The sequence below is a fragment of the Suricata suricatta genome, chromosome 13 (genome assembly GCF_006229205.1).
Source record: "Suricata suricatta isolate VVHF042 chromosome 13, meerkat_22Aug2017_6uvM2_HiC, whole genome shotgun sequence".
NCBI lineage: Eukaryota > Metazoa > Chordata > Mammalia > Carnivora > Herpestidae > Suricata > Suricata suricatta.
In genome coordinates, this window is record NC_043712.1 from 72532375 (window position 1) to 72549181 (window position 16807).

General features: G+C 40.8%; 1 protein-coding gene across 2 annotated transcripts in view; it reads left to right on the forward strand.

Moving 5' to 3' along the window:
• The window catches only part of GNA14 (G protein subunit alpha 14), a 187117-nt gene that overhangs the window by 98848 nt on the left and 71462 nt on the right, over positions 1–16807 (forward strand). For both annotated transcript variants that reach the window (XM_029920242.1, XM_029920243.1), the window contains exon 2: positions 2809–2993. In XM_029920242.1, the coding sequence (XP_029776102.1) occupies positions 2809–2993 (185 nt within the window). The remainder of the gene's footprint in view (positions 1–2808; positions 2994–16807) is intronic.

Below are 16807 nucleotides of genomic sequence, written 5' to 3' on the forward strand. Positions count from 1 at the left end.
GGCAGCAAGAAGGCCAGTGTGCCAGAGAGCCGGGCGTGGGAGGAGGTGTGGTACAAGAGGAGGCTGGTGAAGCCCAAGGGGCCAGACCACACAGCCTTCTGGGCCATCCTGAGGGAGTCTTTATTCCTGGGTGAGTGGGATGCCACTGAGAGTTTGGAGTGCGAGTGGGTTGATAGAAAAGCAGGTGTGGGTTTTTTAAAAGGTCAGTCTGAAGGAACATTTTTTCCTTGGAATGGAAAGTCTTAACAAATGCTAACCGTTCTAACTTAACAATCCGTGTGGAAAAATTGGGGGACTCTCCTTTAAGTGTTTCTCAGGTCCGTTGTGATAGGCCCTGCCCTGATGTTTGCAGGGCCCATGGCAAGAGTATAAATAGAGACCCACATCCCGTAAGTTCACGTAGTTACAGGTTATAACGGTCGAGCTAACCGTTATCACTATGTGCTGTTATCTTACCATGACAAACATGTTTTTTAAAAAAAATTTTTTTTAACTTTTATTTTAACTTTATTTTTGAGAGACAGAGACAGAGCATGAATGGGGGAGGAGCAGAGAGAAAGGGAGACATAGAATCGGAAGCAGGCTCCAGGCTCCGAGTTGGCAGTACAGAGCCTGACACGAGGCTCGAACCCACAGACAGCGAGATCATGGCCTGAACCCATGTTGGATGCTTAACTGACTGAGCCACCCAGGCGCCCTGACAAACATGTCTTTAAAATGTCAGACAAGGGGTGCCTGGGTGGCTCAGTCAGTTGAGCGTCTGGCTTCGGTTCAGGTCATGATCTCGCAGTTCGTGGGTTCGAGCCCTGCATCAGGCTCTGTGTTGACAGCTCAGAGCCTGGAACCTGCTTTGGATTCTGTGTCTCCCTCTCTCTCTGACCCTCCCCTGCTCGCCCTATCCCTGTCTCTCAAAAATAAAAAATTAAAAAAAAAATAATGTCAGACAAGATGTATACAGCTTTGGTTTTTATGTGACTAAGAGTTAGCAAAGTTCCAGAGGTTGAATTTGTCTGTAATTGCATTGTCTGGTAGTTTGTTGGGCCAATGAGAAATGGATGAGTAATAAGGATTTTGTAATTAATAATTTCTGACTCCACAATTTTTGCTGCCATTATAGAAAAATCACTAGGTATATTTTAATTAAGGTTTTCATTTAATTTGTGTTCTTTTGACAGAAACACTGAGTTAGACGACTTCTTTTTGATATCCACTTCTGGGGTGGGGGGAGAGAGAGAGAGAGAAACAGCAAGAGCGGGGGAGGAGCAGAAAGAGGGAGCCATAGTATCTGAAGCAGGCTCCAGGCTCCTAGCTGTCAGCACAGAGCCCGATGCTGAGCTTGAACTCACAAACCATGAGATCATGACCTGAGCAGAAGTCAGCCGCTTAACCAGCTGAGCCAGCCAGGCACCTGACAACTTTTTTTTTGCAACAGATTTGTTAAAATATAACTTGAGTATGGTACAACTCATCCATTTGAAGTTACAACTTGCCTTGAATCACTTTAGTTCTGAGAAAGCGGCTCATTAATTTCAATTTGAAGAAACTTTGCCCTGTGTGTGTGTGTGTGTGTGTGTGTGTGTGTGTGTATTGACATGAATGACATGAAATGTTAAAAGAGTCCTAAAACAATATTGAGATTTGAAAATGGACCATGAGTATAATATGACTTGTTCCAAACATCGTAATGGGATCTCCTACAATAAATTATCTTCTTTTATTAAGTTATAATTGACATGTAACCTTATATTAGTTTGAAGTACAATAAATTATCACAGAAAATGTTAGAAAATATTTTAATTGCATCATATAAACCTTTATCACTTATACTATAATTGTCATTGTCTTTTCAAGCAATATCTCAGTCTAATGTTAATGCGGAGTCCTGGTTGGGGCGCCTGGGTGGCTCAGTTGGTTAATCATTGGACTTCGGCTCAGGTCATGATCTCACAGTTTGAGTTCGAGTCCTGCATCAGGCTCTCCATTGACAGTGTAGAGCCTGCTTGGGATTCTCTCTCCCGACCCCCCACCCCCGCCCCTCACACTTGTGCTTTCTCTCTCTGAAATAAATAAACTTAAAAATGTCTTGAAATGTGGAGTCCTGGCATCTTGGGTCACACATGTTATGTCTGGACATCTCCAAGCAGCGGGAATGGTTTGACCTGTAAACAGGCCCTCCCCTACCACATGCAGGGTTTGTGAGTTTGGAGGATTCCTGACGTACAAGTTGGAACAGAAGAAGGAGGGGCCAGAATACAGGCCCTTGGCACAGCTGGGGTTGGTGATGGATTGTGCAGGGATCACTTGTGCTCGCGTGTCTGAAAGGCAGGAATTGACCGGTGAATCAGACTGCAATCCTACCGCTCAGATCCTTCCCGTGCTCTGATGCAGCCTCCATCACCACTGCTGTTATTTGAGGAGTGAAATGCTTCGAGGCTTGGGGCTTTCAGACCCAGTTGCCAATGAAGGAACTTAGGAAAGAGGATGTGGGGGAGCTGTTCCTTGGGGCCTAAACGGTGCTGGTTACCAGAGCTGATGGATGGAATTACTCCAAGGAACAGGGACACTCATGTACCCTTAATAAGATGGGGGAGGGGAGAGGAGGTGGTACCTCGGGTATTCTAAAGCACAGGGTACAGAATAGGGACCCCTCCACCTGAGGTCTAGGATCCTGCTACTGGCAGGCCCTTTCCGAATTGACCCAGTCAACCCTGTTGATCATGATGCAAGCCAACACAAAGAGCCTCTCTTTCCCCGTGTGTTCCTTTTGAAGACTGCTGACTGCATTCTCCCCTTGTGCTGTCTTACCAGGAACTGGTGAAAGCGGCAAAAGTACCTTTATCAAGCAAATGAGAATCATTCATGGGTCTGGCTACAGCGATGAAGACAGGAAGGGCTTCACGAAGCTGGTTTACCAAAACATATTCACCGCCATGCAATCCATGATCAGAGCCATGGACACCCTGAGGATACAGTATGCGTGTGAGCAGAATAAGGTAAGCACCACTGGGGTGTTGGCCCTGTTTGTGAATACATGTATTTCTTCTCTAGAGAGCATATATGTCTTTGGACAAAAAGATTTACAGAGTGCTTTGGTCAGAGGCCAAAGGAGATCTGGGGCTCGGACTCCAGAGGAGTGTGATGAGCTTAGTAGGCTCTGTAGTCTGTCTCCTGCAGGAGTTCTATCATGGGGCTACTGTAGTGCTCCCCAGTGTGCTGGGATTCAGAAATGTGGGCGTTTATGTTGTCTTTTTCAGGTGCCGAGACAAGGTAACCCATTAATTTCTTCGTTGGTGCAGTGGAGATCTTAGGCTTACAATGGCCAACTTTCCCAGAATTCCCAGTCAGGAAGTAGGGTCATAAATGCCTTGTAGACCACTCAGAGGAATCAGGTTTTCTTTATTTTAGGAAAGAATTTAGGTCAGAAATAGTTTATTTAAAATAATTGGTATCAAGGAAGATGCCAGGGTGGGTCAGTCAGTTAAGTGTCCAATGCTTGATCTCAGTTGAGGTCTTGATTTCAAGGCCCAGGTTGGGCTCCACACTGAGTGTGAAGCCTACTTAAAAAAATTAATTAACTAATACCAAGATACACCATGACATGATAAAGGAAAAATCTAAGATGAGTCTGTTGTGGGTCTACTAAAAAGAATGTAGCTACTACAATGCCAGCATTTCATGGGCTTTAGGATGGACCCCAAGGACCATCACAAACAAGTTTTATCACAAACTTGTAGCCCCTGTACTCATGTGTATTTTATATATGATATACAAGGAGGTTCAAAGCAATCTGTCTAAATTTTGATCACTCAGTGATCAAGTTACATAGGAACATAGTATGCACCCAATTTTTGACTTGACTTTATGTAGTGTCTGCAACCTCATGCCTTTACCACCATTTCCTTGCATTTTTGAAGAAATGAAGGAATGTATCTTGTGTCCACCTTCAAGAATGTTATGCTGAAAATGTGTGTATGTGAGGGTGGGGTGGAGAATTATCCTTTAGTGTATTTGGTGCCAAGCAATGTTAGAGGTACATACTGAGCCATTGGGAGCTTCTAGAGGTGACTGTGATGCTTCCACGATACAGTGGTTTTGAGTACATGTATTTTATCTGATTAAAAGTATAGCATTATTCTTTAATCACTTATCCAGTTGACACTTGAACAACACAGGATTAAACAGTGCAAGTCCACATATGTGCAGATGTTTTCAATAAATACAGTATAGCACTATAAATAAATTTTCTCTTAAGATTTTGTGCACATTTCCTCTAGCTTCTTTACTATAGGAATACAGTGTAATAAGATGTATAACATACCAAATATGTGTTAATCAACTGCTTATGTTATCAGTAAGGCTTCTGGGCAACGGCAGTCTATTAGTAGGTAAGTTTTGCGGAAGTCAGAAGTTATAAGCAGATTTTGGACTCTTTAGGAGTAGATGTCCCAACTCTCACACTGTTCAAGGATCCAATGTACAAGGAATTTTTAAAATGAGTCTAGTTGTGAAAATTTAAGATTATTTCAAAAAAGAAGTATGTCAGGAACATCATTGCGAAGATTTTAGTTAATCCATTTTCCTTTGTTGTAAAATGCACTTTGTTTCCTGTTCATGGTGGGGCGATGGGGTAAAGCCTGGAATTTAAGGGATGGACTTGTAACCAGGTCTACTGGGAAGAAAGGCTTAAGTATAAGTTCGTTTTATTTACCTTGGCAACATGTGTTTGTAAAACCCAATCAGACTGAAAAATCAGGGTCTCTCCATTTCAGTTTTGTTTCATTTTCCCTCAAGGTCTTCCAGAAGTACTCAGAGTTTATGTTTTAAACAAAAACATTTTTATGGGGTTTGGCATTCCACCACTTCCTCTTTCTCTCTTGGTCTTAATTCTTCTTCATAAGCCTGTGTCCACTCGACCACTAATCTTTATTAGGTTCCCAGGGCTGCCGTAACAAAGTAGCTCACACAGGATGGCTTAAAACGGAAATGCATTCTCTCCTGGTTTTAGAAGGTAGACGTCTAAGTCAACATTGATTGGCTCTACCCGGAGGCTCTGAGGAAGCATCAGTTTCATGCTTCTCTCCTAGCTTTTGGCGGTGCTGGGTATCCTTGGGACCTTGGGGCTCATAAACATGTCACTCCAGCCCCTGCCTGTCCTCACGCAGAGTTCTCCACTGTGGGAATCTGTTCTCACGGCATTCTCCTCTTTGTGTCCAAATTTCCCTTTTTTTATAAGGACACCAGTCATTGGATTAGGGCCCATTCTCATCCCAAGTATGACCTCATCAGAACTTGATTACACCTATAAAGATTTCCAAATAAAGTTCCTTTTGTGAGAAGTTTGGGGTTTACATGAATTTCAAGGGGATATTATTCAACCCAGTATAGTCTACCCTCTGCCCCTCATTTATGCTAGTCCCATATGCAAAATACATTTTTCCTGTTCCAATACTCTCCGAAGTGAACCCATTCCAGCATAAACTTGAAGTCTTGAATCTAACTGCAACCTCAGCTGAAAAGGTTTCAAATCTCAGCATTTAAATCTTCTAAATCAGGTGAGACTCTGGATGTGGTCTGTGCTGGGGCCAAATTCCTCTCCTCTCTTCTCTTTATTTGTTGTATCTGGCTCCCTTCTCAATGCCTACTTTCTTTCTATTTCAAGTACCTACATTTATGCTTCGTAAATTTCCTCTCATCCCTCAAACAAAGGCCTGGGATGAATCACAGACTTTACAAAGAGGCCTAAGATTAGGTAGAAACAACACTGGTGGTCGGTTCCCAAAAATCTGGGCTCTGCTCATGGCTCTCCTATGGGTCTGGGGCAGGAGGCAGCAGTGTTTTCTGTAAAAGGCCCGAGAGTAAATATTTTTGGCTTTCGGGGTGATATAGTCTCTTTTCTGCTCTGCTGTTGTGCAAAATCACCCATAGGCAAGGTGTCAGTGATGAAGTGGACTCACTTAGAAACTCTATTTGCAAAATATAAATGTAATTCTTAACTCATAGACCGTATAAAAAACAAGCCCCAAGTAGATTTCATCCATAGGTTGTGGTTCCCCACACCCAGTCTTAGGGGAAGCCATATAACTTCCCTGGTTTTGCATTTCTCCAAATGTTAAATGTGCACAACACATGCTCTTTCTCTTTCAGTAACCAACATGAGCAAAAGGAAGTGCTTCACAAATGAAATGGCACTACAGCAATATAAGATTATTATTGGGGCAACTTCAAAAACCAAAAATGGACTCATTATTTCTTCTATTATTTGTTTAGGTCTTTTTCATCCATTCCTCAGCCATTGTTTTCCAGATAATTTTTTCCCATGGGCTAATCCCGATTCCAAATGTGAAACTGTAACAAAGTACCATCCCCAATCATAAAATGATAAAATGATGAGTGTCCATAGTACTAACTAATGACTTTAAGAAGCATGGGGTCGCCTGGGTGGCTCAGTCTGTTAAGCCTCTGACTTCAGCTCAGGTCATGATCTCACAGTTTCTTGGTTTCCCGCCCTGCATCTGGCTCTGTACTTGTGGTTTAGAGCCTGCTTGGGATTCTGTTTCCCTCTCTCTCTCTCTGCCCCTCCCCCACTCTTGCTGTCTCTGTCTCAAATAAATAAAAACTTAAAGAAAAGCATGATACACGTCTTCTCTACCAAGCATTGTATCATTTGAAACAAAGGATTATTTAGGAGGGAGAGGAATAAAACTTGAGTAACTTTTAGTTTCACAAACGTGCAATCCTTTCCTTGCTTCTTCCTATGGATTGTTGAATTCCATTATCTTGTTTTTTTCCGAAGTGGGAACACTTTCTTAAATGTATGTAGAAGAGAATTAACTGATTTTAGAGAGTCTTGTTTTAAATGTTAGTGATTTTATTGCTCAGCGAGGTTGTTAAAAATCTTTGCCTGTTACTTGACAGGCCGCTTAGGAAAGGAAATTTATCAGAAATTTAGTTGAGCTTTGGCTGTTAACCAACATGGTTTTTCAATTAAGATATGTGGCCTGGGAGGTTATTTTCTTATACTGTGCCTTTTATTTTTTTAAAGAAATGATTCATAGGTGTTTGCTCACTGTGTTGTTAAGCCCTAATTTTCATGAATGTCTCTCAGGAGCGTCGTATGGCGCATAGAATTTATGGCTTCTTGAATAAATACTACAAAGGCAATAGCTCAGTGGCAGGCTCCTAAATTGGAGTCCGCTTCAAATTCATGTTTACTAGTGATGATTTCACTGAAGCCGGAAGAGCTTCATATTTTTTTGCCATTTGTAATGTGTCCAACTTGGGAAATTCTCATTCTGGGCTTGTTCTGCGGTGAAGGAAATGCATTGGTTTTTGTCCTTCTCAAGGTTCTGCAGAATCTGCATGGATGACGCAGATTGGGCATTTCCCAAGGTGAAAGGACCGCTCTGCCTGGCTTCTCAAAAGCCTTTTTGCTCTATAGTCAGTGATCCCTGGAGAAAAGGGTAAGGTCTGCAGGCTCTTTGGCAGCTGACGCTGGCTTCTTCCCGGGCCTCCTGCTTATGGGAGCTCTTCCCAACACTGGGGTCACCTCCTATTTGCATGTCATTATGCACAGCTACTTGCAAGGGCTCATCACAAAACAAAAACAACATTTTGAAAAAGGAGAGTTAATAATTGAGCAAAAAGAGGACTGTCTTGCCTGCCATCCAACTCTGACAACCTAATTAATGTTTCTAAACCTGTGGGGTCTGAAATTCCCTTCAGTAACCATCTTGCTGTTCCATCGGTTACTTTTGCTGAATGCCAAGGTTCAGTTGAGAGGATGGGCTTGGGCCTTCCTGCAAACCGCAGCTGAACGGCAGAACTGGGGGGCGGGGGAGGGCTGTTGAATTGACTGGCAAGACCTCTGCTAGTTCTGTTTGAAGTTCGGTGCGTCCTGCCTTTGGGTAACAAGATGACTTTGTCACTGGTTCTCTGCAGGGTCTTGAGTTGGGGCACCCACGTCCCCTCTCCTGACTGCTAGGTTCTCAGGGTGTTGGAAACAGTCTTTCACAGTCTCAGCTGCACACTAGAATCACCTGGGGGGCTTCACGGCTGGGGTACCACTCCCAGAGGGTCAAAACTGAACATTCTTGGAATGCAGCATGAGCTCTTAGATGGACTTTTAGAAGCTTCCCCAGTGCAGCCAAAATGGAGAATCACTGCTGTAAGTATCTTGACATCATTTGAGGTGTTCAGTCTGGGTCATGCCTTTCCAGAATGGAGAGGGAGACTTCTGGTAATCTATGCCATGGAATAACCCAATTGATCTTCGCCCAAAGGTAAACTGAATGGCTGGCACTGAGGATGTTTGTTTCAGCTGAGTCGTGCTGCCTTGATGAGTTTTGTGATAGTAGCATCTCCAGGTGATGTATTTCATTTCAGGGCAGGCTCTGTATTTGTTTCTTTTGAGATATGAAGGGGCCTTGCACTGCCCCATCCTGGGATCTTCCAAAGATATGGGCAAGAAGGAGCTGCGTCTTATTCTCTGGGGGTTCTGGAACTGGAGCTTTCTTACTCTCCTTTTCCTGTTATTACACAGAAATTATCATTTCTTTTTTTTTTATCAGTAAAGAATCAGGGATGCTGGTTAGGTTGATAATATGCCTAAGGTATGCCATTTGTAGTAAAAAAAAAAATACCTTGCAGTGCTGTAAGTGGAGATAATACAGTCGAAAATTAAGTGGTTCAAATCTTTTTACTCATTAATAGATACTTGTATTTATTGAGTTGGTAGCTCACCAGGTATACAACTAAAATATCAAATATCCTACTTCAGGGGCACCTGGGTGGCTCAGTTGTTGAGCGTCCAACTCTTGATTTCACCGCAGGTCATGATTTCACAGTTCACACCATCAAGCCCCACGTCGGACTCTGCACTGATAGGTCAGAGCCTGTCTGGGATTCTCTCTGTCTCCTCTCTCTGTCCTTCCCCCACTCACATGAGTGCTCTGGTTTGTTCTCGTTCTCTCTCTCTCTCTCTCTCTCTCTCTCTCTCTCAATTTCTTTTAAGTAAAAAAAAAAAATCCAACTTCACATGAAAGCAGTGAAGTGTAGTACTTATGGGGCAGGATCACAGGCCGTTACATTTTTTAATACCAAAAGGAACTTTGATAATGTTTCATATCTGTGTGTATGTGACTCTTCCGACTTGACTTTATTCTCAGAAAGCAAGGGGCTGGAGTTCCAGAAGGCTCTATTAAAGACTTTTGTGAGGAAGTCAGGCACAGTTGATTGAAAATGGTCAATTTATGCCACTTTTTTATAGAAGAGTTTCTCAGGGCTTGAAATATTTTAAGACCCTCTTATTTTCTAATTTTTAAAACATCTGTTTAAATATATTTTTCAGTCCCACTTCCTCATCCAGTCTGAAAAGTCAGCTTCTGCACGAGCTTCTGGGAACAGGGAGGCCAATGTTCGGACTTTGGCTGCAGCCCAGGGTTGCTTGATCTCTGGCAAATGTTAAATTAGGTCTCTTTCTTTCTTTGTCCCATTGGATATTAAAAATTGAGTGGTACATTTTTCTCCTTACTAAGAACTTGGAGTTCTAGCTAGTGTCACAACAACAACAAGAAACTCTCTTCCAATACTCTGGGCTGGAGATTTTCCATGTATGCCAATTGTTCTCTGATTAATCAATGTTGACTTCAGCATGAAAATTGCTATCATCAGCTTGAAATGTTAAGAGTTTGGAAAAGAAGAAAGAATAAGATGGAGTAAGAACTGGGTTTCTCCTTCATCACCATCACAAGTGAATCTGACCACCCCCCACCCCCCTCCACCATAACCTCCCTCCCCAACCCCCCCCATCCCCAAGCCCACCCCACCACTACCCATCAAGCCTCGTTTGGAAGATGAGGAGGGTTTGGAGCCAGTGAGGAGCAATGAGATTGATTTGACCATTGAAATAGTCAGTCCTTCCCTTACCTCAAGTCAAGGTGTGAACCTACCACATCCCAAAACATGCCTTTAAAAATCTGGTGAGAAGGATAAGTCTCAACAAAGTCATAATCTTGAAACTAATGTGACCATCCATCTATTTGAACATCATCCATCCAACATATGTGGAATATTTGCCTGGAGTCTTTTGAGTTGCACCCAACTTTGTTGTCATTGTAAACTACAAAGGGGAACATGTGAAACACCCTCATGATCCAAACTCTTTAATAAAAGCTAGAATGATCTTCAGTGATGTGAAATTCTCCTTTGATCTAGAGCCCTTCAAAATTTGCTTCTTCTCTTGGCAGAGCTACATACTCATTTTCCAATGGTAGAGGTGACTGGTGCGGTGGCAGTACCCTCAGACCTGCCTTCTCTGAACAGCCAGTTACCCCACTGATGAATGAATCCCATAAACATGTGCCAAGAAGTAAAATCCCCCCTGGACTTTTTTATTGGAGTGCCAAGGGAGGCACGTGTTCATCTGGTGTTTTTGAATTTATATCTTGAATTTCTTATTAACTGGAGAAGCTCTGCATATTATCCTAGGCCAAACATTCTAGAAAGCTTCCTCTCTCTTGTAAAAGCTTTTGTTTGGGGGAGGGGGACTCAAATGGAGTACAGTAATGAATCCAACAGAAACAGATTGTTAAAAGGTTGCGTGTGTATGTGCACATGTGTGCGCATGTACATGCAGGTGCATAGCTGTGTTTAGCACTAAACATACCTTTAAAGTAAAAACCATATTCCTTGGAAGCTAGACGAGTTGGCTTTTTTGTTTTTTTTTCATTGACACTTCTTTTTGAAAGCTCAGAAGTTTCCAGCAGCTTTGAGACATTGCATATCATGTACTTCCTCTTGAGTTTTGACGCCTGAAACTTTGTTGGGTTTAATTGAAAATGATCTGGCGTCATGTAAAAGAACTTCATGTCATTAATATTACTTTGTGTTTTGCCTAATCAAATCCTAAACTATTTTGGCAGTTTCTGTCTGAAAGTAGAAGTAAAGATGTGGGTGCATTTAACTTGGCCATGTACAGGTTCTGGTTGGCAAATTGTTTTCTTTTTGTGTGTGAGTGTATAATTTATTAAGGTTAGGAAGAGGACTTTAAAAAAAATCTAGAGAAACTAACTTCTAGTTTTTTAATCCCTTAAATAATCGAGGTGGCCTTAGGTGCAAAAAAGTTGAAGAGGATAGGGATGATGCTGATTGTATTTTACGTGCCTCCACGTTTCCTTCCCTTCCTTGTCTACTGGCTGAATGTTGGCATGTGTGGGCGACCCTGGTGGTTGAGCAGTGACTCTCCTTTTTCCACAGGGCCCAGAACGTCTGCCCTGTCCCGTTGTATCTCTGCTTTGTGGTGGCCTGGAATACCTTCCCTGTTGAGCTGTATGGAGGCCTCACTTGAGGGTTTATGATCACCCTGATCACCGTGATTTGGATTAGTTGGGGAGTAGAGTCCTAACAATGTTAATAATTAACCCAAACAAGAAAGTCTTTCTTTCCAAGGTCAAGTTAGCTCTGGGCATACTGGAATGACAGGAGAGCTGACACAGAGTTGAATTCCTGCCCTGCCTGTCATTTACATCCTCAGTAGCTTTGGGCGGATCACCAAAGCTCACGGTGTTTGTCTTTCTTTCCTCAGCTGAGGGAATTTTGGCTCCTGTGGATCGTACAAAATATGTGGGTAACCAACCTTCAAAAGAAAAGAATCCTATTCTGCTGTGTCTTCAACATGTTACTTGTTTAACCAAAATTAAAATAAAAATTTATTCTTCTACTAACTTCCTAATGAGACAGTAAATCAAAGTGTAATTATTTTTGAGGTATAATGAACAGGTATGTAATACCTGTTTCAGCAATTCTGTACGTTACTCAGTGCTCATCAAGGTAAGTGTATTCTTTGGGCACCTGGGTGGTTCAGTTGGTTAAGCATTGGACTCTTGATTTTGGCTCAGGTCATGATCTCACAATTTCATGAGTTCAAGCCCTGCATCTGGCTCTGCACTAGCAGAGCACTGGACATGCAGATTAGTCAGCCACTGTGGAAGCAATATGGAGATTCCTCAAAAAATTAAAAATAGAACTCCAGACGATCCAGTAATTCCACTACTGGGTATTTACCCAAAGAAAATGAACACTAATTTGAAAAGATATACACACCCCTATGTTTATTGCAGCATTATTTATAAGAGCCAAAATATAGAAGGCTGCTTGGGATTCTCTTTTTCCCTCTCTCTCTACCCTTCCTCTGCTCACATTGTCTCTATCTCTCTCAAGTAAATAAACAACAACAACAAAAAAGGAAATGTATTCTTTAAAAAAGTTTTTTATGTTTATTTTTGAGAGAGAGACAGACAGAGTGTGAGCAGACAAGGGGCAGAGAGAGAGGGTGATACAGAATTTGAAGCAGGCTCCAGACTGAGCTGTCAGAACAGAGCCTAATGTGGGGCTCAAACTCACGAACTAAGAGATCATGACCTGGCCGAAGTTGGACGTTTAACCGACTGAGCCACTCCGGTGCCCCTGGGAATGTATTCTTAAACCCCTTTGTTTCACGCTCCCTGCCTACTTGGCAACCACTAGTTGATTCTCTTTGTTTACGAGTTTGTTTTTCTGTCTTTTTACCTTTGTTCATTTGTTTTGTTTCTTAAATTCCATGTAAGAGAAAAACCATATGTTATTTGTCTTTTGCTGAATGACTTGTTTCATTTAGCATTACACCCTGTAGGTTCATCCATGTTGTTAGAAATGGCAACATTAATTCTTTTTAATGGCTGAATAACATTCCATGCTGTGTGTGTGTGTGTGTGTACCACATCTTATTTATACATTCATCTATCATTGGACACTGGGTTGGTTCCATATCTTGGCTCTTGTAAATAACACTGCAATCAACATAGGGGTGCATGTATCCTTTCGAATTAGTGTTCCATTTTCTTTGCATAAATACTCAGTAGTGGAATTACTGGATCATCTGGTAATCCTATTTTTAATTTTTTGAAGAATCTCCATACCGGTTTTCACGGTGGCTGCACTAATTTGTATCTCCACCAACAATACATAAATGTTCCTTTTTCTCTACATCCTCAACAACAATTGTTATTTCTTATGTTGTTTTTTTTTTTAATTTTAGCCATTCTGATGGGTGTGAGGTAATATCTCATCTTGGTTTTGGTTTGCATTTCCCTGATGATTAGTGATGTTGGACATCTTTTCCTGTGTCTGTTGGCTGTCTGTATGTCTTCTTTAGAAAAATGTCTACTCTGATCTGGCCATTTTAAAATAGAATTAATTGGGGTTTCATTGGCATTGAGTTGTTTTAGTTCTTTATATATTTTGGGTATTAGCCCCTTATCAGATATGTCATTTAAGAATAGCTTCTCCTATGCAGTAGGGTGTGTTTTTGTTTTATTGATATTTTCTTTGCTGTTTGTAAAAATCTTTTATTTTGATATAGTTCCAGTGGTTGAATTTTATATTTGTTTCTCTTGTCACAGGAGACCTATCTAGAAAATGGTTGCAATGGCTGATGTCAAAGAGATGACTGCCTACATTTTTTTTTCTAGGATTTTTATGGTTTCCGGTCTCACATGTAGGTCTTTAATCCATTTTGAACTTATTTTTGTGTACAGTGTTAGAAGGTGGTCCAATTTTTTTCACAACAGCTGTTCAGTTTTCTCTGTCATTTGTTGAAGAGACCAGACTGTCTTTTCCCCATTGTACATTCTTGTCTCCTTTGTCATTGATTAATTGATCATATAAGCATGGATATATTTCTGGGGTCTCTATTCTGTTCACTTGATCTGTGTATCTTTTATAATGTCAGTATCATACTGTTTTGATTACTATAGCTTTGTTGTATATCTTGCAATCTAGGATTGTGACACCTCCATCTTTGTTCTTTGTCAAGATTGCTTTAGTTATTTGGAGTCCTTTGTGGTTGGTTCCATACAAATTGTAGAATTATTTGTTCTAGTTCTGTGGGAAATGTTGGTATTTTTATAGGGATTACATTAAACCTGTACATTGCTTTGGGTAGTATGGACGTTTTAACAGTATTGGTTCTTCCATTCCATGAACATGAGCTGTCTTTCCCTTTGTGTCATCTTCAGTTTCTTTCATCAGTGTTTTATCGTTTTCAGAGTACAGGTCTTTCACTTCCTTGGTTAAGTTTATTCCTGGGCATTTTATTGTTTTTGGTGCAATTGTAAATGGGATTGCTTTCTTAATTTCTTTCTCTTCTTCTCCTTCTAATATTATTGGCATATAGAAATGCAACAGATTTCTCTATATTAATTTTGTGTCCTGAAGCTTTACTGAATTTGTTTATCAGTTCTTAGTAGCTTTTTGGTGGAGCCTGTGGGGTTTTCTACATATAGTATCATGTCATCTGCAAATACTTCTTCCTTACCAATTTGGAATCATTTTATTTCTTTTCCTTGTCTGATTGCTATGGCTGGAACTTCCAGTACTATGTTGAATAAAAGTGGTGAGAATGGACATTGTTGTCTTGTTTCTGACCTTAGGGGAAAAGCTCCCAGTTTTTTACCATTGAGTATCGTGTTAGCTGTAGGTTTTGTGCATAATGGCCTTTTATTATGTTGAAGTGTGTTCCCTCTAACCCTACTTTATTGAGCGTTTTTATTATGAATGGATGTTGTACTTTGTCAGATTCTTTTTCTGCATCTGTTAAGATGATCATATGGTTTTTACCCTTTTCCCTGTTAATGTGATCTATCATGTTAATAGATTTGTGAATATTGAACCACTCTTGCATCCCTGGAATAAATCCCACTCGATTATTGTAATGATTTTTAAAAATGTATTATTGGATTTGGTTTACTAGGGTTTGTTGAGGATTTTTATACCTTTGTTCATTAGACATTGGTCTGTAGTTTTCTCTTTTTTGTAGTGTCCTTATTTGGTACGAGTATCAGGGTAATGCTAATAATAAAATGAACTTGAAAACTTTCCTTCCTCTTCTTTTTTTGGGAATAGCTTGAGAATAATATTAACTTTATATGTTTGGCAGAATTTACCTATGAAGCCATCTGGTCCTGGACTTCTGTTTGTTGGGAGTTTTTTTGATATCTGATTCAATTTTATTGCTAGGAATCACTATGTTCAAAAATTCTATTTCTTCCTGATTCAGTTTTGGAAGGCCAGTTCTTTTTAGAAATTTACTCATTTCTTCTAAGTTGTCCAGTTTGTTGGTATATAACATTTTATAATATTCTCTTATAATCTTTTGTATTTCTGTGGTATTAGTTCTTATTTCTCCTTTATTTCTGTTTTTATTTGTGTCCTCACTGGATACAATGTTATATGTCAACATAGGCTGTTTTATTTCATATGTTATAGGAGTTTTTTCCAGAGACAATAAAAAGTACCATAAAGACACATATACCAGTCTTGAAATAGGGAAATCCATGTTCCAGAATGTGTGTGTTTGCAGATAGGTGTTTTATTTATTTTTGGCCAATCGGTTCTCCCTGCCTTCCTGAGGGTAATACCAAGTTTTACATTTTCAGTCCTTATTTTTGAAGGAATGAAATGAAGGAATGGATGACCTTCCTTCCTGCACATGCTGGCATCCACATGTCCTGCCACTCGCATGTATTACCAGAGAACATCTGTGGACGGGACCATCTCTCACACAAATTGTGGGTCAGCAAGGAAGAGGGATGAGACAGAATTCAGGAAATACCTTTTAAGTTGCTTAATTACTTAAAAAAATTTTTTTAATGACAAGTTTAAAGGATTGGAGAAAGAATCTTCCCTAACAAATGCTGCTATTTCTGGTGATTTCTTCACTCCCTCACTCAATGGGAAAGGTCCAGGCTGGACCAGGCGGCTGGCTGGTTCTGGTTGTCCAGATGTCTGAGTCTTCCCAGACAATGGGCTTTGTCTTAAGAGAAACCAAGAGTTTATACTTTTGAATTATGCTCTCCAGCTTTATAAGGGATGGCCCATCATTACAGCAATTAGAGTGGTTTGCTTTTATTTTTTTCCATGTGGCCAGAAATGACCCTTGTCACCATTGCCCTCCCTCAGTTTGGTTATGAAAAACTGCTTCTGACAGTTTTGCTTCCTTGTTTCATGGTATTTCTGCCACTTGATGTTAATGTGAATAGCTGATCATGCCTACTTGTCCCTTCCACCCAGGACACTCAGAAGCAAGGACTCAGCTCCCAGTAGTAGGCACCTGATGCGTATTTGTTTTATGAAGTAAATGAATTGCACCAGCTAAAAATACTCTTTCAATGAAAGTTGGGCCCAAGAGAAGATGAAATAGACAACTAGTTTAGAATCCTAGGTTTCCAATGATTTAATGGTTTGTTTCCCTTGAAGGATGGTCCTCTGAGTGAAGGGCTTTACGTCCTCAGTGATTCTACTGCCAGGGCGTGTGCCACATGCCTTGGTAAGTGCATGTCTTTCTTCTCCTGACGTGAGGCTGTTCCAGGGCTGTCTCTCCCAGATCACTCTGAGCTCCTTAGATGCAATTCTGTGTTCGTATCTGTTCCCCCAGCTCTCAAAAACGGTACCAAAACAAAAACCTGATTTTTAACTTTCCACATGGATGACACCAGAAATTTCAAGTTGTTACATCATAGTTTTAGTATTAAAAAAAAACCACTCATTAATACAGATCAGACTTAAAAATTTTTTAATGTTTGTTTAATTTTGAGAGACAGAGATATGGAACACAAGCAGGAGAGAGAGGGAGAGACAGAATATGAAGCAGACTCCAGGCTCTGAACTGTTAGCACAGAGCCAGACATGGGACTCGAACTCACGAACCATGGGATCATGACCTGAGCTGGAGTCAGATGTTTAACTGACCGAGCCACCTGGCTGTTCCAGATCA